Here is a 24,100-nt window from a genome sequence, read left to right on the forward strand (position 1 = left end):
GGGGCCCATTAAAAAAGATCCCCAATTATTTTGGCTCATCTGTTTTATTAGAATCTAATAATTTACTTTAAAGTGTATTAATGGGATACAACATCACTCCCTGTTACAGATGGGAGTCCAGGAATTAATAAAACAAACTGTTTTTAATTGTAGGTTTTGTATTTTAAAACTGTATGGATGTGCCAGATGTGAAACTAAAACTATGCGCACACGGCATTCTCAGTCAAAAGGCATTAATGATCCAAAAGTGGAGTCTGGTCCATTAACACAAGAACTTACTGCCATGTTTGTGTTCAGCAAACAAGGAAGTTATTAAAACCAAGAAGTGTACACAAGAGATGGATACAGAAACCACTCAATGGGATGGATCCTTACACGCTAACAAAAGGATTTTTCCTACAAGTTGGAAAATTATCCATCCATTGAGTTCCCTGACATCTCAAGCTACCTGGTACTGCAGACATCGTTCTAGACAGACACAGATAAACCTGGAAGAGCATGGGGGCATACAATTTTTTTATATGTGGCTGGGTTAAAGATCTGGGGATGAGGACACAAGATGGATGACAGTAGATGGACCTAAGTACAGGAAGTGTGTTTTATTAGCAGGCATGATATTTACACAAGCAGAATCATAAAGCAGAGTATTTAACCAGTGTTATAAACATGGCTAGAAACAAACATGACGGTGATGATGCTTCACAATGCCTCTGTGAAAACAGCGTCTGTATCTGTGCATGCTGATTTGCACTCAAATCAGTATCAGGTGTTTCCCATGATGACTGCGTCCCAAGAGTGCGCACAGCTGCTGGAGCTGTGCCAGACTCAAATGCATAAAGGCATGACAGTCAAGTGTTTGTGTGCTGTGTGACCACAACTTTTAGCTCATGTGTATATACTGCCATGCATTGCCACCAAAATGCCTTATTTTCTTAATAAAGCATCCTGAGCTGTAGTGTGACCGTAGCTTAATGAGGCAGCTGTGATGTCAGATGCAGCCCAGCAATTGTACCCTACTACTAGGGCTGGGAATCGATCCGGATTTCCTGGATCGATTCAATTTCGATTCATTAGGTCACGATCCGATTCGATTCGATATCGATTCATGTACATATTGCTGTATTGTCACTTTAAAACTTTTAAATAAAAACTGACCCTATTGACAAACAGCTCCATGTCTGTTTGTGCTTGTGTATGTGTAAGAGGGACACACAGAGAGACAAGAGTTCAAGTTTGAAAGAAAGCTTATTTATTTTGGAATTAAACATATCCAGGTTTTATTTGAAGTCTAAATCAAAATTATGACATTTGGTGGCCCTCTTTTAGTTAAATAACATACCCAGGTCTGGGTTTCTGACCACAAAAAAAATAGCTCATCAGTCAAGAAATTATATTTGACTGATAAGTCTGAGTGTAACAAACTATGACATTTGGTGGCCCTCTTCTAGTTAAATAACATACCCAGGTCTGGGTTTCTGAACACAAAAAAAAATAGCTCATCAGTCAAGAAATTACTGTCTCGCTTAGATGTTTTCGGCTGGGCAAGACGTAGCGTGGCTCTAACCTCTTTACTAGTAGCCTAAACCCAGCATTTTCGACTACGCTGTAGGGGCGGAGGTCTTTACAAATAAAGATCCCGACTCCCTCTGTAAGGCTCATAGCTTGCTTAGACTGTGGGGGAAATTTCACACCAAATGCATTTTCAAGTGCCGTCTGCTTCGTGTCAGGTTTAGCACTAGCTGTCTCGGGGTGGTGCCTGGATAAATGGTTTCTTTAGATTGGTGGTATTGCCCAGATATTTTACTTCTATTTGGCACAACTTGCAAACTGCATTCGTTTTGTCCAGTTCGTCTCTGTCCTCATACCGTTTGAAGCCGAAGTGTTTCCACACATCCGACTTCATCCCCGGTGGTGTTTTTAACCGGGCAGCTTCGTCCATCTTCTTGTTTTCTTTATAAGTTTCGTTTTACCGGCACCCGCTTTTATAGTGCTCCTTGCGCGTTGGAGAAAATAGTCCCTTGCGCGTTCAAGAAAAGTGTGTTATAGGCACCTGGAAGAAATCGATTCACATGTTGTTGGATCGATATCGTGTTTTTTTTCGCGTGAATCGATATCGAATCGTGGATCTTTTTTTTTTTTTTTTTTTTTTTTTTGGACCACAGCTCTACCTACTACGTGTAAAAACTAGCTTCAACTTGGGGGATTCACGGCCCACTAATGGGCCGCGGTCCAGTGGTTGAGAAACACTGCCTTAGAGGGTACTGCTTCAGTGACTAGCCATTGTGCCCCCGAAGGTACAACAATATACTTTTTCTGAGAGTGCAGAAACCTAAAACAGGAACTTCCTTTTGCAAAAAAGGTTCCACAAAATAATTTGCGTTTACTTATTTGGCTATGACTTCCAGTTGAGACAGGATACAGCTGAGCAGATGATGGGTAAGGGTCTATCTCAAGGACCCAGCAGTGGCAGCTTGGCACTGCTAGGACTGAAATTCTCAACCTTCCAAACAATAGCCATATATGTTAAACCACTGAACCGCCACTTCCCCTGGTATGATCCGTTTTTACAAACCTAGATTCATTAGCCATCCAGACAACTCTTAGGAACTCTAGATTATGATCTCTTGGTGTGTGGTGTGGTTTTTTTTTTTTTTTTTTAAATATATATAAAGTAAACATGCCACTGAATATACGTAGAACATTTTATTCACATTATAACTCGATATATTAAAATTACAGAAGTGTCCGAACCTGAGTACCAGATTTGATTTGTGACCAATCCTTCAGCAGAAGAACCCACTTCTGAAGATTCATCCCACTTGGAATTCCCTTACAAAACCCATTACTGGATCTTTGTGTTAATTTCATGTACTGAACCCATTTTTACATGCACAAGACAGTGAAAATTTTTTAATCTACTAACTGGTTCCCGTTTGGTGGTATGAGTGGGTGGAGATTTGTGGTATATTTACTACTTGTATCAAAAGTACAATGGAGTTTCACTTCCCTGTTCTGCTCATTACACTGATGACATGCCTGATACTCGGTACTGAAATCCAGACTGATGAACTAAATGATGAACTGTGTTGGGTTTCCTGCACCAGTCAATATCTGTTGGTCCGAGTTGCTCCAACTGTGTTTTTCTGGATTTAGTTCTGCATTTGTGTGATCTGCATGTGGGACCATTTCGTAGATGGTGCAGGCATCGTGATTTTGAAAAATGTCAGATTTTAAACGTGATGCCTGGAAAGATTTGAAGGATTAACAATTTAATTTGATTTGTTCATTGGTCAGTCTTGTTTTGTCCAAGTAAAGGCTCTCAAGTGTTTACACAGCTACATGCGTACGTGTAGTCACAATTTTATGATATACAGTTAGGTCCATAAATATTTGGACAGAGAACGCTTTTTTCTAATTTTAGTTCTGTACGTTACCACAATGAATTTTGAACAAAACAATTCAGATGCAGTTGAAGTTCAGACTTTCAGCTTTAATTCAGTGGGTTGAACAAAATGATCGCATAAAAATGTGAGGAACTAAAGCATTTTTTAAACACAATCCCTTCATTTCAGGGGCTCAAAAGTAATTGGACAAATTTAAATAATTGTAAATAAAATGTTCATTTCTAATACTTGGTTGAAAACCCTTTGTTGGCAATGATTGCCTGAAGTCTTGAACTCATGGACATCACCGGACGCTGTGTTTCCTCCTTTTTAATGCTCTGCCAGGCCTTTACTGCAGCGGTTTTCAGTTGCTGTTTGTTTGTGGGCCTTTCTGTCTGAAGTTTAGTCTTTAACAAGTGAAATGCATGCTCAATTGGGTTGAGATCAGGTGACTGACTTGGCCATTCAAGAATATTCCAGTTCTTTGCTTTAATAAACTCCTGGGTTGTTTTGGCTTTGTTTTGGGTCATTGTCCATCTGTATTATGAAACGCCGACCAATCAGTTTGGCTGGATTTGAGCACACAGTATGTCTCCGAATACCTCAGAATTCATCCAGCTGCTTCTGTCCTGTGTCATGTCAATAAACACTAGTGACCCAGTGCCACTGGCAGCCATGCATGCCCAAGCCATCACACTGCCTTTGCCGTGTTTTACAGATGATGTGGTATGCTTTGGATCATGAGCTGTACCACACCTTCGCCATACTTTTTTTTTTTTTTTTTTTTTCCCCCCCCCTCCATCATTCTGGTAGAGGTTGATCTTGGTTTCATCTGTCCAAAGAATGTTCTTCCAGAACTGTGCTGGCTTTTTTAGATGTTTTTTAGCAAAGTCCAATCTAGCCTTCTTATTCTTGAGGCTTATGAGTGGCTTGCACCGTGCAGTGAACCCTCTGTATTTACTTTCATGCAGTCTTCTCTTTATGGTAGATTTGGATATTGATGCGCCTACCTCCTGGAGTGTTGTTCACTTGGTTGGCTGTTGTGAAGGGGGTTTCTCTTCATTCTGCGATCATCCACCACTGTCTTCTGTGGGTGTCCAGGTCTTTTTGCATTGGAGTTCACCAGTGCTTGCTTTCTTTCTCAGGATGTACCAAACTGTAGATTTTGCCACTCCTAATATTGTAGCAATTTCTCGGATGTTTTTTTTTTTTTTCTCTGTTTTCGCAGCTTAAGGATGGCTTGTTTCACCTGCATGGAGCGCTCCTTTGACTGCATGTTTTCTTCACAGCAAAATCTTCCAAATGCAAGCACCACACCTCAAATCAACTCCAGGCCTTTTATCTGCTTAATTGAGTGACATAACGAAGGAATTGCCCACACCTGCCCATGAAATAGCCTTTGAGTCAATTGTCCAATTACTTTTGGTCCCTTTAAAAACAGGGTGGCACATGTTAGGAGCTGAAACTCTTAAACCCTTCATCCAATTTTAATGTGGATACCCTCAAATGAAAGCTGAAAGTCTGGACTTTGTCTATGTCCATTATATAAACTATAACTTGAATATGTTTCAGTAAACAGGCAAAAAAAAACTAATTTGTGTCGGTGTCCAAATATTAGGGCTGTGCGATGTCCCCTTAATTGGCATCGACGATGTTTACAGTGCAAACATCGTGATGGACGATGATATCGTGGGCGGGGGGGAATTTAATACTACGTTATTAAATTTATTATTATTATTATTATTATTATTAAAAGTATTAGATACTCATCCGAGGCTTTGGCACGTAAAGGAAAAAAAAGCGCTAGGTGATGTGGAATATTTGGCCTTGACAACGGATATGTGGTCCAGCTGCAACATGATGCCCTATATGTCAGCTACCGTACATTATGTGGACCGAGAGTGGGCAATGCAGTCCAAATGCCTGCAGACGAGTTTCATGCCAGAGACACATTCAGCGGACCATTTAGAAGACGCATTGCGCGAGACACTTGCCGAATGGAAAATAGAGGAGAAAAAGATCGCCTGCAACAACGGGGCGAATATTGTCACAGCCATCAGGCAATTGAAATGGCCGTGGTTAAGTTGTTTTGGGCACAATTTGAACCTGGCCATAACCAACTCGCTTGCGCAACAGAGGGCCAGTACAGACCGAGCGTTTGGAGTTTGCCGAGCAGTCAACACTGCGTTTGCGCACAGCTGGCTTCGGAGAAATGAGCTGCGCAAAGCGCAGGTGGAAATGAACCTCCCCGAGCACTCACTGATCACGGCAAGATATTAATCTGCTCTAACAATGAAAGACTAGTATTCAAACTATGAGAAGAAACTACACTTAAGCTATTACTCATTGTTTGTTTACACCATATCAATTGAAGATGCGTTTCGGCCTTTAGTGCGCACTTGAACGCGCTAATTTTTCCAATTTATTAGTGTTTGAATTATTGCGCCAGCTTTTAAAATCATGATTAATATTGTTTTTTTTTAACTGTCTTTACAGTTATCAGAATCACCTTCATTCTTCCATTTGGTTTGACATTATGGCTTAGAGTGGACCATTTTGAGTCTGAAAGTAGGCCTATTTACCAGATTAGTTATTTGACTTCTGCCGAAGTCTGCGCTTCACTGCCGTTTGATAAGGTGCAATATTTCCCGACTGTTAATAGTGGCTATTTGTTTGAACAACATGACAAATTTTACATTAAAAGTATAGTGTAGGCTAAAAAATGAAGTCGAAATTTATTATTAGTAGCATACTGTATTTGTGTAACCACGTTATGTTCACTAGCACGTCCCTGCACCATAGCCTACGTGAACAAGCGGTAATAGGATATTACTTTATAATGATTTATATAATTATGTATTTATATATGTTATATAATATATTTATATATTAAACAAAACTAACTAAACTAACAAAAAACTAACTTTTTTAGGTTAAATAGGCCCAGATGATACCGTATATGCATGTTTATGACAGGAGGGGGCGTGGTATCACGATGGTGGCTCTCCATCGTGATGGATGACCACCATCGTCGATGGACGATGGCATCGTCTATCGGCACAGCCCTACCAAATATATATGGACTTAACTGTATTTGAGGATAATCTGATGAACGTTTAACATTTTCTGTGTCCCCAGTAAAACAGATGTCTTTCCTTTGTCTCATGTCATTATGGCGTCTTCAGAACACACTGATAACTTGACTTATGATACGAAGTGGCTGAGATGATGTTCCTGCCTTGTTTCACTTTGCCTCATCTTTGCTTTGTATCCTTATGCAAAGTTAAGCAAGTAATATTTGTTTATGGCAACACCCACACCACAACGCAGCTCTTGTTGATGATTCAGATGTGTAGAGTTTGGCCTCCTGGTCCACCCTGAGGTGGTGAATGGTATCATTTATAAACAGGTGCTTGTCATCGGTAACGTGACACTGGACATATCAATGGACATATTAGACTCAGTTCTGCAAAATATACCAAAAAGAGACACCAAAACATTAAGTAAATCATATCCGCTCACATCTATTTAGGTTCTCAATCAAATATTTGAAATGGTAAAGGTGTTAAATCCAGTCTTGAGCTCTGCTGCAGTAGTGATCTGTATTTCTTCCACACAGTAAATAAGCTGGTGTTCAGGTTCCAGGCCTGATCATCTCTAACCTGTTATGTTAAAGTTACTGTTTCTCTCTGAATGTTAAAGTGCTGACTCTAGTGGCACCTTCATTAAACATCTCTTCGCAGAAAACTTCCAGTGTATGATAAACTGGTCTCCTAACGAAATTGACAGACAGTTTCTGGGTTTGGGGGAACCCACCTGTCCTGCCGGAACGTCTGTGGAGGACATTGGAGATATCTACCTATTCGGAACCATGATTACCAGACTTTTGCTGATTGGATTAGGCATTGCCCTGGTATATCGAGGAAATCAGACAACGGTGACAGCTGTTCAAAGCCCCATAAAGCTGCCTGATATGATTAAAGCGGTGGGCAAAGCTGTCGGCACTCAGACTGTGGCTATAGAACTTGAACCACAACATGGTTGTCATCTTGAAGACGCTTTCGGCTTTGCAAGGAATAAGTATTTCGGAGACCAAATGGAATTGAATTGAACAGATATGGACGAAATGGACAGATATGGACGAGTGGTGTGGACGTGTAAAGACTTGGTCTGTTCGAAAGACCAAACAATCTCCATCTTATCGACATTCAGCTCCCTGAACAGCACCGGCCTTGATCAAGGCTGTTGCTGGGAAAACATTTCCCCCAGAAGGTCACTGCTGGGAGACACTCTCACATTCTTCGCATTCCTTCCCCAATTTTCCGTGGTCGCCGTTTTTCACCCCCAGTGTGACAAGCAGGTGCGTGACCAGTGCCGTTTGCATGGCTGCAGGAGTGGACGGCTGCTTGCTTGCGCTGGGTTACCTCTTCCCCTCCCCTCAAGTCCCAGGTTTTAAAGTGTACTTGTTAGTGTGCTTGTGCGGAGACTTTTAAATGCTCCCACACTGTACTCCTGATAGGAGCATGGGGGGGGGTTCCCCTCATCTTTCCTCATGTTACTACTGTGTTTCTTTTATCCTTGTCTTCCTGTCCTGTTCCCCCTCTGTAAGGACAGGTTGATGGTCCGTTTCACTGGTAACAGTGACAAAGGGTTCGTTCATTCATTCATTCTTTTTTTCTTTGTTAAAGAACATTTATTCGGAGTGGGTTATGTGGAGCATCCACCATACAAGTTCCGGTGAATGATCTGTTCTAGGAAAAATAACACCTCCTGAATCTCAAATCTGAACAATTCAGCAATGTTGTGATTATACGATGGCATGTTTGGGCCATTTATAGATTAAAAAAAAAACCTACTGATATGTCGACATGAGGGTTTTACTGGGAAATATGCCGATTATATTTTTCATCCGAGCTCCATCTGGGACATGGAGGACCTAAATCTCTGTCACTCGTGAGGGAAATCGATGAATGAATTGTCTTGATTAAACTTGGACTTTTTTTTTGTGTGTGTGTCGCTATAATAAAAAGGAAATCACACATTTTGGCTTGAAGATATTAAGTTTATCTTCTCGTGTTGAAAGTCTCATTTTTCATATGAAATACATCGCGGATCTGAGTAACATAATTAAATGATATTGGCTGCTTTTTTTTTTTTTTTGGGTGGTCTATCGGGTGTATTCCATTCAGCTAGCATGATGCTGAATGAGTTGAAGACGAGTAGCTGAATGGAATATATCTGCTATACCACAAAAAAAAAAAAGCCATTGTAATACATATACATTCTTTTCGGGTGTTCAACGCGTCTTTCCCTTTCAAAATTCGCTCAATCTTCCGTATTTAATGAAGCAAACCTGGCAGCCATGTTTGTTTTTACAAATTGTCAGTCGCTCGCTAGTGCGGAAGTTTTATGTCTCTGACGTGTGACATGTCTTGACAACCATGCAGTATCGTAAACCATATTCAATGCTCATTCTCCATTGGGTAGAGTGACGTGATACACGTAGGATAAGCGATATGCTATCAAACCAAATGAACAAAACCCACTAGAAGGGAATAGAACACGTTTTTATTTAATCGAAAGTGTCCTGTATGGATGATAATTCCTGATGTTTCACTCCGATGACGCCACGCCCAGTGTTTTCCCGCTGATGAGATGCATGTTGTCAAAATGGCGAACCGGTTCAAAATTAAAATTCTTTTGATTTTTAACTTGTGTGGGTGTTTTTTGTGGATGTGTCCATATAATGTAAAGAACATTACACGGTGGTGCGAAGATATGAGGTTTATCTTATGTTGAAAAATATTTTCAGTCGTTCTCATCGCTCACTTGTGAATATGTTCGCCACTTGAAGATGATAAACTTTGTACCCTCGCACAACTGTGTAATATCCTCTATATATTCCTAAATCTGTGACTTCTTAACCTTTAGAATTTGAGTTAAATGGTGGAAAGTCCCCCCCCCCCCAAATTTGACTTTATAATCACCTGAGTGTTTTTTTTATTTATTTATTTTTTTTATTTAAAGTTATTTTAATTCCCCCGCTGGCCCAAAGGGGGATTATGTCCGTCTGTCCATGCATGCTCACCTCCTGAAATCAACTCCTCTCGGAATTTTTGGAGGAATTTCACCAAACTTGGCAAAAAGCAGTGTTCTATGTAGTACGCATGTTATTTTGTTAAATTTGGTCGCATTTTACCAGAGTTGTAGCCTTTGATTAACAGCCTTGTACTTTCACAATTTCATGAAGCCTTCTGAAATCAACTCCTTTCACAATTTCTGGAGGAATTTCACCAAACTTGGCAAAAGGCTTTGTTATATGACCGTTATACGCATATTGAAGTTTTGTTTAATTTGGGCAAATTTTTCCCAGAGTTACGCCCTTGATTATTAACAAACTTGTACTTTTGGCAATTTCATCAAGGTGTGCTCGCTTTCTGAAATCACCTTCCCTCACAATTTTTATCCCCCGCTGGCTGAAAGGCCCAAAGGGGGATTGTCATGGCGATGTCCGTCCCAGCAAGGGTGCTCACCTTCTGAAATCAACTCCTCAACTTTTGGAGGCATTTCACAAAACTTGACAGGATTCTTTATGTTGGTAATGCGCATATTGCAATTTTGTTCAGTTGAGTCGCATTTTATCAGTGTTATGGCAGAGTTGCCAGTGTTCTCGGAGCACTCTTGTTTTTCTCGTAAATGTACGACTTTAGTCTTGGAAATTCTGAGCCCCCCAGCTCTGTGTGTTTTTTAATTTTTACCTCCAGTGGTCCTAATACACCCTTGTTTGATTAATACCCAGTTACCAAATGCTTTACATGGCTGTAAAATTAATTCTAAAAAAAAAAAAAGGGCTTTTTTAAAAATTCATCAGAGATATTTGGTGCTCAGTTTTTCAATGTATAAGCCTTTTGATAGAGTATCAGGCCCCCCCCCCCCCAAAAAAAAAAAAAAAAACCAAAACACAAACCTCTACTGAATGTGAATCTGTAACCAATTACAATATTTCTCAATGAAATTCAATTTCTGGGAAATTTAGCATTTTGTTATTTGGCACTGGGTCACTCTGAAATTTTTATTACGGTTGGCCATTGTCATTAGGTGGGCAGTGCACCGTGACTGAAGGCTGTATTTCACACTGTATTTATGTAAAAAGTGACACACTTTTGCTGTGTGCTGCATTGAGCTGAATTGTGTTGTTGGTAATTGACTACATTGGTGTGTGTGTGTGTGTGTGTGTAGGTGCAGGGGGTGCAGCAGAATAAGGAAACAATCCTGGCCAGCAACCGGAGCCTGGCTGAGCAGAACCTCATACTGCAGCCCAGATTGGACCATCAGAAAAACGAGCTCACGAAATGCTACCGCTGCCTCCAGGAACAATTCGAGGCCTTCCAGCTTCGCAAGTCCACACTAGGTGGTGATACAAAACTAAATTTGTTTTTCCCCCCCTTGATTCTTCCTCTCACCTGCTCGATGTCCTTGTTAACTCACTCACCCACTGTCAGTGTTTATCTCCCCACTGCTTGCTTGTGCCATCCATCTGTTTTTTCCATCTAGGTTCTCATCAAATGTAGTCCAGTCCAAACGTCTGCGTAAACCACCATGGAATAAAGCCCATCACCAGAAGCTTGTCACAGGTTTAAAGTTTTTCAAGGTTTAAAATGGGCTAAATTTCAGATGAACAGTGTAATTTGAGAACAGTTAAAAAAAAAAATCCTCCTGAGCCTGCATTGACAAACTTTCTCTGTGGGCGTTAAATTAAATCCGATGTTAACACTGGAATTAATGCAGGAGTCATTATGACATTCTTAGCAGCTCAGCTGGTGTAATAAGCTGGTGTAATTAGCAGCTCTGACAGATGTGCTTGTTCTAATACGATACCTTTTTATATTAACAGCTCGTTCACAGAGACGCTATGCATAATGTAAAACTATCAGTAAACAAATTAATGAGAAACTTGTGGTGCTATTTGATAAAGAATAAAATTGTAGACCTTGATATGGTCTGAGAGTCTCCAGTGTCAAGAATCGGAGATAAATGAACAGAAGTTTGACTAATCATTTCTCTGTAAAATGATGAGCTGCGTTTTTGTTTTCTTCGCTTTAAAGTGAGACTACCTTTCGAGTTCATAAAATCCATGAAATTTGGTCATAGTGATGCATGTTTATTTCTGTAATATCTCACAAAATATCAGGCCATTCTGTGGCTGGGAAGTTATTTAATTTGAGAGGATTCCTGAGCAGATAATGTGCATGAAATCGCTTGCTTCGCGCTGTCAAGCAGACCGAGAAAGTCTGTGTGCGCATACGCAGGCTTACCACCTTCTTTTGGGTTTTACAGCAGCTGGCATCTACCATGTTGCATTACTGCCATCTACAGGTTTACCTTTGACCGTACACTGACAGTTACATCGTTCTGTCGCTAAACGAACAGCTGATCACACCGAGGTGTGATCGCTGACCGCCGATATTTATTAATTTAGTCCTGCATTTCCTTTCCTTCACAATGTATCTTCTCGCTTTCCGTTACTGTAGTCAGTCTTTCACATTTAATTCGTGTCCTCCATCTTTCTCTCATGTTTCAAATTTTTATCCCACAATGCCTTGCGTGAACGGGGAAAACCTATGACGTAGTATCTTGAATCGGGTCATGGTGAAGCAGGAAAAAATAGCAGAGAATTTAGGGCCACATGGCCCTAAATTCATTAATTGTTCTGTTTTAATAAAATTGGAAGTCTATGATTTTCGAATTCAGTAGCTTTCAGTCCACTAAGCAAAAGTAACAGAGTGTCAGGAAAGTCTTTTTATGACCTAAACTTAAAATCTGAAATGCAGTCTACCTTTGAGAGTGGCTGGTGAGGGAATGACTCCCGGTAAAGCCTAGGCCACAACCGGACGTACAATATATATATATTTTTTTTTGGCCATGCGATTTTTGGCGTTTCCCAAATCGCTACTTTTTTTTTTTTTTTTGTTCGTGGAGAAAGACGCACGTTGGCCGTAAGTTTTGTCTTGCAACCTGAAAAAAAACGTAAGCGCCCGTAGAGTTTGTTTGACATGACGAACTTCTACGGCTCGAAAATCAGCACGTCACACGTGCGCCCTCCGTGTGTTTCTTGTGTTTTTTGCACGTAGACCGGCCGTAGGAGCGCGTATGGCCAGTTGTGACCGAGGCTTTATGAGCTCTATTCTAATTGGCCGTTTAGCTACACAGCTGATATAAAGGCTTATTTTATATTCCCACATGCCACAAAGTAATTATAGTTTTCGATAAATAATGATTCAATAACATGACTATATCACTGTGTAAATATTTGGGCTTGTCTGAAACTCGTTCATGATGTGTTCCTGTAAAGCCAGAGACACCATGATGAGAAACTAACACTGCGAATAAGGCTTGAGTGATATTTTTAGAAAGTGTTAAAGTTCTGCCAAAAGCTCTTATATAATAAGTATTTTTAACAGCGTACATTTGATGATTTACTCTTTTTGGCCAATTCCCATCTGTCAGTCAGATTTCCCCTATCATATGACTGCTACCAACTGGGGAAGGTGAAATTGAACACGTTCTTCCTCCTCGATCAGTGAAATCTAAAGTGTAGAAATTAAGCAAATGTTTACACGTGTTGCAATTTCTTAAGGCTGTTTTCATTTCCGCTCAGCCCAGCCCATCTGTTTCAGTAATAAAATGTCCAACCGGTTCTTCTGGCTTCAGATCTCGGAACTATGAAACCACAACTGCAAAACCTCTTGGTTTTTCTGCCTTTGTGTTCCCCAGTCATGGCACATTAGGAGGCGTTTGATAGCCAATCTGACTCCGGAGGCAGGATTCTCTCGAGGTTAGAGTTCAGGGAGTCGTATTCAGTGCCACACCACACCCCGGTATGCTGTGTGTATTATGAATGAAAGAAGGGGAAAAAAAGAAGCTTGCTCATTACCCTTGTGACGCAGCTGTTGCTAGGTGCTTTGCTCCAAACAGCTTGCTGAAACCCTATCTGAACCCCCCCCCCCCCCCCCCCCCCTTTTTTTTTTTTAAATTAAAGTCTGGCCTCTAATCACAGATCCACATACAAGATGGTTTTGTTTTCAGCTTAAGCATAAAGTCACATTTTTCCAGGTTTCTTTCTACACTTGTTTTGGGGTAATAGTGCTTCCCCTCTCCCCTCCTTCTTGGGATTAATAAATTGCATTTTAGGATTTGAATCTGCTGTATAGTTTGTCATTTGAAGTGTACAGCATTATAACTATGGCACAATCAAATGATTAAACATGTTTATAACACTGTGCTAGATTCTGATTCGTCAGAAGGTATTAGACTGATTTTTCTCTAACAGCATCTTTGACAATAGTGCAACTGCAACTCAGGTTCATCTGTTACCTTGTACAGCTTGCGAAGATTGACTGCATCGTTAGTTCTGCTATAAATATCAGTATATTTTAGCCCTGGTTGCCTTTGTCAGGTGGTTATAACTTGGCTGTAGATGATCTTTCAACCCGATAACAACCCTAAACATGCATGTACGTCCAAATCAAAGAAGAAATGGTTGCAGGATCACAGTGGCTCAGTGTTCCACATTCACAAATGCAAGAATCTAAAGGTGCTTATAACGTTTTGCATAGAGAGGGTCCAAAATCCTCAAGAGTTAAAAATACTAGTAGGTAGTTTTTTTTTTTTAAACTCATTTTTATCAAGATTCCAATAAATCTAAAGGTGAATGTTGGCGTATATAATAAAATGGCTATTCAGTGAAATACCATGAGCACCACTTGAAGAGGAAGTAAATAGTAGATTGTGGTGTTTAGAGCCACAGTAAAACCAGGCGAGATACACCCTGGACAAGTTGCCAGGTCATCGCAGGGCTGATGCATAGACAACCATTTCACATTCACACCTATGGTCAATTTAGAACCACCAATTAGCCTAACCTGCATGTCTTTGGACTGGGGGGGGGGGACCGGCGCACCCAGAGGAAACCTACACAGACACGGGGAGAACATGCAAACTCCACACAGAAAGGCCCTCGCCGGCCGCTGGGCTCGAACTCAGAACCTTCTTGCTGTGAGGCGACAGTGCTAACCACCACACCATCATGCCGCCCCATTAAAACCATGTTAAGTCAACTTATTTTTTGGCACTTTTAGCAATAAACTGGCAGATATCGCTTGTGAACCTGATTTCCTCTGAATGGTGCTCTTCCCAGGGGCTGTGTTGGTCCTAGGGTTTGGCCATACAGCTGCTTCGAATTGGGAAGTCTACCGGAGCGCTCTAGGTCCCGTGACAATTGAAACTGTCAGGTGAGTCAGGGAGGGGATTCCCTACCGAGGCTGTGCGCAGTGTGTTAGTGCGAGCTTGTAGCCTATGGGAGATGAATAGTGTGTTGGATTAGCACTAAAACGTTTTAATTCGAAAATTTTCTAGGGCGTCACCAGTACATGTGCAAAGTATGGAGTATGTGCGTCCAGCTGTGTCGATTTGCATAGGTAGGTTGACAGCCAGCCAGCTTTCCTTTAGTAGTATAGGTAGATATTGTCCCAATGCAGCTTTACAGAACAATATAGAATTTAAACACACAAATTAATAAACTTATCCCTAATGAGCAAGCCTGAGGCAAGAGTGGCAAGGGAAAAACTCCAAGACAGCATGAGGAAGAAACCAGACTCAAAAGGGAACCCATGTTTATGTTGAGTCACCCATTCTACTAATGCCTTTTGTAGAATGCCTTTGTCACTGCACAAATGTACAACAATCTGTGGTTGGTAGAAGAGAGCAACTGGACTTGCTTGAAGATTCTTGAAAACGTTTTGCCTCTCATCCTAAAGGCATCCTCAGTTCTGTCTGACAAATGGGGAGTATCCAGTATTTATCCTCTCATGGATCATCATAGAATCCGAATCAGAATGCTGATGGCTGCATTGTAGGTGGCTGATAAAAGATGTCAGACACCTACCTCTGTTCAATGATGGTCGTTCAAAGTTGACAAAAATGAATGATCCTCTCTGGCTAAGATGTCTGCCAGTTTTCTGGAAGTCCTCTCATACTCCTGCACCAGTCGAAGGGATCTCATCCCAAAGTGCGTAGAAACATATCTGTGACAAATCTCAGTCATCCAGGTACATAGTAATCTGTGGTTGGTTGAAGAGAGCAACTGGACTTGCTTGAAGATTCTTGAAAACATTTCACCGCTCATCCTAAAGGCATCCTCAGTTCTGTCTGACAAATGGGGAGTATCCAGTATTTATCCTCGCATGGATCATCATAGAATCCAGTTGCTCTCTTCAACCAACCACAGATTACTATGTACCTGGATGACTGAGATGTTTCTACGCACTTTGGGATGAGATCCCTTCGACTGGTGCAGGAGTATGAGAGGACTTCCAGAAAACTGGCAGACATCTTAGCCAGAGAGGATCGTTCATTTTTGTCAACTTGGAACGACCATCATTGAACAGAGGTGGGTGTCTATGACCTCCTTTTATCAGCCACCTACAATGCAGCCATCAGCATTCTGATTCGGATTCTATGATCCATGAGAGGATAAATACTGGATACTCCCTATTTGTCAGACAGAACTGAGGATACAAATAAACAACAAAAAATTTAGCTCATCATAGGAGAGCAAAGCCGCTGCGTATGTGCATGCCGCCACTCTTGGGCACTTCACCTCAAGGCCATCCCATGTTAACCTCACTGCATGTCTTTTGAACTATGGGGGGAAACCGGAGCACCCACAGGAAACCCACGCAGACATGGGGAGAACATGCAAACTCCACACAGAAAGGCCCCGGTCAGCCACTGGGCTCGAACCCAGACCCTTCTTGCTGTGAGGCAACAGTGCAAACTATTACGCCACCTGCTTTAGCCTGCTGTTTTAAGCAGAAGTAGGCCAATTTTTTATAGAAATCCTACAAAAAGAGCTGGGTAAATGTTTTATTCGTCGGCAGACTTCACACGCGGAGCAGAAACTGAAAGTGGTTTGGATACAGGCAAATAGTCTTCTCATTTGAAAACTGTGCCTTTCTGAGGAAATATGTTTAACCCCATTCGATCACTTCACACCTGTCATCTGCAAGTGTACTTGTAGGAGAGCAATCAAAAGGATAGGAACTGTTGTCAGTTGAACCTTTCCTGGAGTGACTCATCTGTTGAGGTCTGATTTCAGTCAGCAAGAGTGGTCATTTGACTTTAATCCTGCCCTCATAGATCGTAGACCACGTTTCTAACAGATCTTTATATACTCTTGAGTAGAAAAAGCACCTTGGATTTAACATTTTCTGAATCCAAGTTTAATAAAGCACTGACCTGCTGTATGTTATTCACATAGCGGTACCTGCTGAAGACCAAGGAGAAGTCTCACTGTTGCTGTGGTTATTAAATGATCCCTTCTCTATCCAAAGGGGGAAACTCCATCTACCTCAAAGACTTGTTTCTTTGTCCCCTCGGAGTTTATCAACCCATTAAAAGTAGGTCATGTTTGTTTAGCAAAAGGTCAGAGCCACTAAGTTGGACAGCTAGGAGTGGGAAATCCCTTCCTGCATATCCAAGTAAATTCACACGAGTTCTTCTGTTTGCCCAGAGGAGGAGGATGATCTTGGTCCATCCATCCTAACCTGTGTTTTTCTGCTGTGTACAGAAAATGTGAAACCAATTTGATTTCAGTCAGTCCACTTCAGCATTTCAGGTTAAAGATTTCTGCAGGACAATGTGGTACCACATTTTGCCCACAATATGATTATGCTGCAACACTATTTCTGTTGTCCTAAGAGACAAAGATATTCATTGTCTTATGCTTTTTGATTGTCATTATCACATTACATTACATGGCATTCAGAACGAAGTACAATGAATGCAAAAGTCAGGTACACAAAGTGCTGAACTTGTAGACAGCGTTCTAGTGACAACTGAACAAGTGACAATACTTAGTGTAATATTTTGTTGAAGTACCAATACTCAGCAAACACCCAAGGAAACAAACCAGCAAAGTACAACTAAATGGAGAACTCGGATGGCTAACTCCAGGCTAGATGGTACACAGCCTGGGTTGGTCTAGACCGATATGCAATGACCGTGGGCAGGGAAGAAGGGGAGAGGTGTGGCCTGAAGAGGGGAGTGTTCAGTCTGCACTTGAAGGTGGTCAGGGAGTCAGCAGTTCTGACCTCAGTGGGAAGGTCATTCCACCAACAGGGAACCAGGACAGACAGCAGTCATGAGCAGGCTGGGCAGGAGCGGAGAGGAGGAGGGGCCAGGCGAGCAGTAGTAGCGGAGTGTAGGGGCTTGGCTGGTGTGTAGGAGCGGATCAGACTCTGGAGGTATGCTGGCTCTAACTCTTTAACAGTCTGGTAAACTAGCACCAATGTCTTAATGTGAGCTGCAACAGGTAGCCAGTGCAGGTTGGCAGGCAGAGGGGTGACACGGGAAGAACAACGGGAGGTTGTAGACCATTATACCACTTTCTGGCTTAATTGAACAAGAATACCAGGATTTCAAACTTCTAATTTATGGATGAACAAGGACACTGATTCAGTATCATTTTAATACTGAAGTGCTATTTTATTTATTTAAAGCCCTTGGGCCTTTTGTTGCATAAAGGGCTCTGCAGATGTGCATCTGAAACTCTGTTGTAAAATTGACCTGTGATTTGTAGACATACCTGTCTACACAGAAATCTGTGCATCAAGTTAGGCTTTGTTGCTGGTCTTTTACTGTGCCTCAGGCTTGATCAGACAACTTGAACAGCACAAATCTCGCACAGTACATGCTGAAATCACATAAGCATCATCCTGGTCCTGAAATCCAGACAGACTAGATTTCAGGGTCTTGAACATTCCATTATGCTCCATAACAGCTAATTTGTATGCTCTCCTTGTTGATGGGAAATATCATTTGGGTTTATTTTTTCTGCTCACAGACCACAAGTCTGGTGCCACATCCTTGGACACATTGCTTGCATTGTTGCAGGCAGAAGGAGCCAAAATTGAGGAAGAAACTGAGGTAACCACTTCCACCCACTTTACTGCATGAGCCTTGTGGGTGTTCAGCACAGGTCCTAATTCTTGTTTTCTCACGGTTTAAAGGTTGGATGTGTAACGGTCATGGTACCCTCAAGTCCTTGGCATTGTTTCAGCCAGGAGATTCTTCTTAAGGCCAGAGAGATTAATAGCCTAGATAACATGACCATGAACAAAAACCGGTTCTGTTAAACACGGAACAAAGAATCTCTCCTAGGAAGTACATTTCCTTTACTGCATGTAAAGTGTGTTCACTGTAATGGCCATTTGTGCTGATATGATAGTAGTATGGTGATATAAAATTCGTGATGGTTCATGTTCATAAGGTTTGTTTGCTAACAAAGATTTAGTTCTTTTGTGGAAAAGTAAGCTTAAAAAGTTATCTAATTTGTATGCATCAGAGAAGGAGAATTGTTAACCAAAACAGTAAAGAAAATAGTTGCTTAGATCTTCAGATGAAATTTTGTCAGATAGCAAAAGGGCAATTTTGAATTGTCCATAACAATATTGCGAGTGCTGAATATTGACCTTGATGTTTCCTTCCCTCCTTAAATAGAACATGGCTGAGTCTTTCCTTGATGGTGCTGTACCCTTGGATGGCTTTATTGATGAGTACCAGAGCAAGCGCAAACTGGCTCACCTGCGGAGGGTGAAGATCGAGAAGCTGCAGGAACTGGTGCTGAAATTGCCGGCAGTTGCCCAGGTCCCTAGTCACACTGAACCAGTCTCCACACCTGCTCCCCTCCAGAGAGAGCCTGACAGTACCCCAGTCCCACAGCCCAGACGAGCCCCTCCACTTCCCCCCATCAAAAATCCCAGTGCGCAGTCTCCGCCAGCTCCAGTGATGGCCTATCCTGCTGCTCCTTACCCACCAATCCCACCCAGAGTGCGACAACCCCAGCCTGGGTACCCTTCTCTCTGCATGCCACAATACACTCCACCAGTGCCACAGAGATCTGCCCCTCGGATGGCTCCTCAACCAGGCTTCATCTTACAGTGATTATCTGACTCTTTCATCCACTTGGGAAGGAACAATCTATGCACTGGATCTCCAGATGTGCCTTTCTGAAGGTCTCCCTGCCTGAGAATATCACGTCAGGACATGCTGGATGTCTGTTTGAAATGAGGGTTCTCTGGACAGTTCTACAGTTTAAAAAGTAGTGTCAGCAATGGTACCTTTTGTTTTTTGTTTTAATTCGCACTTTAGACTTTTCTTCTTCTGGCATTGGGATCTAATACAAGATGTCTGGCTACCTTGCATCTCACTCCTGACTTTGTGCTTCTCCTTGGTTGTTTGGCGTAAATACATTTCCTGTTATCAACTCCAGGGTGTTAAGGGCCCAGTGGAAAGCAGATGGTCTAAAATATGGTCAAGCTTTGTGTTTGTGTATCTTGGCAATTTTATGTAACCTCGCACCTTCTGTCTCATCAGACATTTCATATCGAGAAAAATTTGATTCCTCACTGGTAATGGCATTTACGATAAAGCCTATGCAAACAGACCGAACTGTCTAGCCTGAATGAGAAGTAAAACCACTCTTTTCCTTTCACATCCCAGGTTATATGCACCAACATTTAGCCAAAGATGTGTTTGACTTGGTAGGTTCAGTTCTAGTCCTGGTGCTTGCATGAAGTTGAAATTAGGAGTACGTTTCCAGGTAGATTATAAGGAATGATTACGAATATTATGGTGTCTGTGGAATGCATTGGTCTGAAGGAGTGTTTGCCATAGTGATGAGTCATGGACTGGTTTCATGTTTTGAGACCTAGCCCTCTACTGGCAGATCCTGATTGACGGCGTCCTTCAGTTCAAGGCTAGGCTTAAAGGGATGCGTTGGCCAAACAAGTTTGAATGGACACCAACAAGTGGCAAATTGTGTGGGATTAACCATCTCGTTACTCTGTTCAATAGCAGTCCTGTGTGAATGAAGGACGGAAAAAAGCAGATCCATAGTGATGGGGGAACACCAGCACACCATTGGGGGGGGGGGGAGTACACATTTGGTGAATTATGGTGCATGGGTGCAAACTGGGATGAATCGCTCACAGTCACTGTGGGAGATGCGAGTTTCTTGCACTGTCTATATTACTGTGTACTAACACTGAAAAGCTAACATTTTGACATGTTAATTATTTTTAGAAAACATTATTGTGCAAACTTTTGATTCCTGGTAATTAAGGTGGTGCGCAAGTGCTTGCTTTAACCTAAATTGAATACATCAATTACATTTTAGAAAATTAATATTAAACATAAAACAGTAAATATAAAGCTTGCCGCTTTCATTTACAGCCATACTAGCAATGATTTTATAAGAGGTTTTAAAATGTATATTTTTGATGTTTTTGCTTTCATGACCGCTAATAAGGATAACACACGTGGGGGGGAAAACGTGCTTGGGGAAATGTCTGCTTTAGAAACTTCCACCGGTTTCGAGATGTTTACACTGCTTCCTAAAAATACTGTTGAACCATTTTCTAAATCAATTTCTTTACATCTCAAGAGGATTATCAGAAAAGCGTGTGAACACTTTTTCAGATTGTGTCAGTGCTGTGAACCAGAATTTTTTTTTTTTAAATCTAATGTTATTTTTGTTTGTACATGCTCAAATTTTGCTAATAAATTAAGCAGAATAGTAATGTAAAGAACTCAACCCAGACAAAGCATTTCCTGAGGTTGAATTAATGTGGTAAATTCAGCCTGATTTTGACACCATTTTGTCATGGCTGATAAATTTCATTGGGCCAAAATACGAACATTGGGAATGATGAAAGGAGACACAATTGAACAGTGATGCCTCGTGACACCCTGACGAAGTCTAGCATGTTAGAATTTTTGTATTTTCTCGCCTAGTTTGACAGTTGCTCTGACGTGTTCCTTCTGTAGCCAGGATTGACACTTCCATGTGGTCTGATCTTGGCAATACACAACACCAAACTATGTTCAGTATGTGAGTGAACATGGCTTTTCTTTGTCCTGTGAAGTTGTGGTGGGTTTTTTTTTTTTTTTTTTTGGTTCCTTACCAGTTTCCCAATGCACACCACCTCTGTGAAACTGGATAACTTGCAGCAGCCATCTAATGCCTGCAGGGTTGGACACCACTGTGGTCTCTTCAAACATCTAATCTGTAACTCAAATGTCTAAATTTAACAGGCTCTGCATGTCCATTTTGCTCCTGCATGCTATCATGTGTATAATTACAAGTGTCCTTACTATATGCTGAGATTATCATATTTGGTGCTGCATGGTCACACAACTTGGGGTTGAACTTGTATATCTATGCCACACATTCCTAACGCTGGTCCTCTTTGCAAATTTCAGTGCTTTCTCTGCTCTTAACTCACTCATTCAACTTAGGAAGGGCCATTAATTAGCTTGAGGTGAAACAGGTGCGTTGGGAACAAAGCATTAATGGCTGTCTGTCTCTGTGTTGGCCCTGTGATAGATTGGGGACCTGTCCACAGTTTACCCTGCCTCTCACCCAGGGTCCAGTTCACTGGTGACCCCCGGTGAATGAATGTTGGGAGCAAGAAAACACTAAAATGTGCAGGGGGTACTCTAAGACCATGGTCAGAAACCTGAGGTATATGCAGAAACTTACTAATCCAGATCAGAGGCCGCCTTTTATGTTCTGATAGCTGCGGTTCTATAGACCTGACCTGAGATTAGCTGTCTTGCCCTAAGACATGGGGACCTGTGCCTTAAGATACCCAGTAAATGCAGGAATTAAAGTGCCTAGTGGTCTGAAATGTGAATTGTGTTAAACAGCCCACTGTATCATACTTGCACAGATGGGAGAGAGCAGCTCAGCTTTCAGTTGGGAGTATGTGCCAGTCTGCTCCTCTAGAGCAACGTGGCTCAAGTTTTTATCAGCAGCACTTATCGTAATGTTGTTTAAGGTTATTCGGTACATGCCTTTCTTGGAAAGGACTGCTCAGTGGTCTTGACTGCAATGAAACGCTGACATGGCTGCCAAGCAGTGGCTCGTCAGTAATCTTAAATGAGCCAGCATTTCCCCAGCATGTGAGTTTTTGTGTATTTTGTACATGGTTATTTTTGATCTAACATGGCTGTTTTGTACAGATGACTGGTCATGCATGTAAAATATACTGATCATTTTATTGTATTAGATTGTTTTATTCATTTGGGAAATGGATAAAAGTTGTCAGATTGACCTATGTCTATTTTAAGTATAATAAAGAGTATAGTAAAAGACTGGTATGGTATCGGGTATCCTGTTGCTCCATCCTGCTGTTTGTAATTCTTTTCCTCTGGACATGTCCTGATGATCTGACTGTCGTCATCGTCGTCTTTTTTTTAAAAAATAAACTTCAATTCATATGCCACTTTTATCACAATCACTCAAAACAATATACATGAAAATCCCTCACTTTTCGGCGAAATTCGCTGTTTTGAAACCAAAATAGGTGACCTACGTGAATCGTGTAGATCCGATGAGAAAAAAAATTGGGGGGGGGGGTTGATATTGACCCAAGGGGCAAGGAGGTCGCTTCGCACCCATAGACAGTTCGTGCCGGTTTGCGCCTCCTCCTCCTGCTTTGATATTGACGCCATAGCGACGAGTACATCTCGCTGCGAAGGGCAAGCATCATCATTTTGCGCCTCTTCTCTTGCTGGCCAGAGTGTGCACACGAGTCAGAGTGCAGACCAGACTACCAGAAGCTGGATTGTGGAGTGGTGTGGTCATGTCTTCGACAAACCAGACAAGTACCCCTCCCTGGGTGCACTGGTTAAGTGTTGCCTCTCCATCTTTCATGGACCTAGAGTCGAGTCCTCATTTAGTCTGATGAATGATGTAATTGATCAAAGGAGTGGCAACATGAATGTGGAAACATTTAATGCAATACAGACGGTCAAGTACACGCTGATGTCCAGGGGGAAGACAGCTATGCAGCTCTTTAGAAGGGAGGACGTGAAGTTTGGGGAAGTGGACAGAACACTGCAAGAACATTAACTCTGCAACAGCCACATACAAACACCAACAGAGGGTGAACAAGGAGGAAAAGCAGCAGCAGAGCAAGTATGGCTCTCAAGCAACTTTCAGTGCCAAGAAACAGACTGCTGAAGGAGAGAAGCGGGCAAGGCTGAAACATGTGGCAACTCAGCAAAAGCGGGCCATGGAGACACTGGTGGTCCAGGCAAATAAAAGGAAAAAAAAAAGATCACTATTCCTTGTGTTCTCTCCACTTTCTTCATTCTATTATTCACATTTTTTTCCAGGGCATAATTTCACTATAACTACATGTATTTGAATTTGTACTGTATGTCCTTGTGCAAATGTCAATACAGTATACTTAGTAAGGAGGCTATAATATTTATTCTGGGGGAGGACCCCCCCAAACAAAATAAAACAACACCAGAGGCCACGTCACCACTCGCGCACCCTTCTCACCTTTTTCACCCCTGACCCGTTTTCACGCCGGAAACAATGCCCAGGTTAAAATATGCAGCTTGGTCTGACCACCTGCCAAAACAGGCTGCACTGCTTAAACTGCTTGACCACCTGTGCCAGCCAAGATATTTTCCACTTTCATGATTTAATAGTTTGTATTTTGATTACAAATGTTTGTATTTTCAAACTGCCTTACTGTGTTATTGCAGATAACTTGTCTACCATGTAGTAGCAGTAATTCAGTTGCTGTTTACTTTCTTTCAACCAGGACTTACTAACTGGTAAAGACTGTCTCCCAGTTTAA

At 41.7% G+C, this 24,100-nt stretch overlaps 1 protein-coding gene across 1 annotated transcript in view; it reads left to right on the forward strand.

The window, feature by feature from the left end:
• Positions 1-22,598, forward strand: part of vps37ba (VPS37B subunit of ESCRT-I a) — a 35,397-nt gene extending 12,799 nt beyond the window's left edge. Inside the window, exons 2-4 of the mRNA XM_060906650.1 lie at positions 10,623-10,794; positions 18,286-18,368; positions 18,942-22,598. Coding sequence (XP_060762633.1) covers positions 10,623-10,794; positions 18,286-18,368; positions 18,942-19,385 — 699 coding nt within the window. The 3' untranslated portion in view covers positions 19,386-22,598. The remainder of the gene's footprint in view (positions 1-10,622; positions 10,795-18,285; positions 18,369-18,941) is intronic.
• Positions 22,599-24,100: the final 1,502 nt, after the last annotated feature.

Source organism: Neoarius graeffei, chromosome 24, assembly GCF_027579695.1.
Source record: "Neoarius graeffei isolate fNeoGra1 chromosome 24, fNeoGra1.pri, whole genome shotgun sequence".
NCBI classification, from domain to species: Eukaryota; Metazoa; Chordata; class Actinopteri; order Siluriformes; family Ariidae; genus Neoarius; species Neoarius graeffei.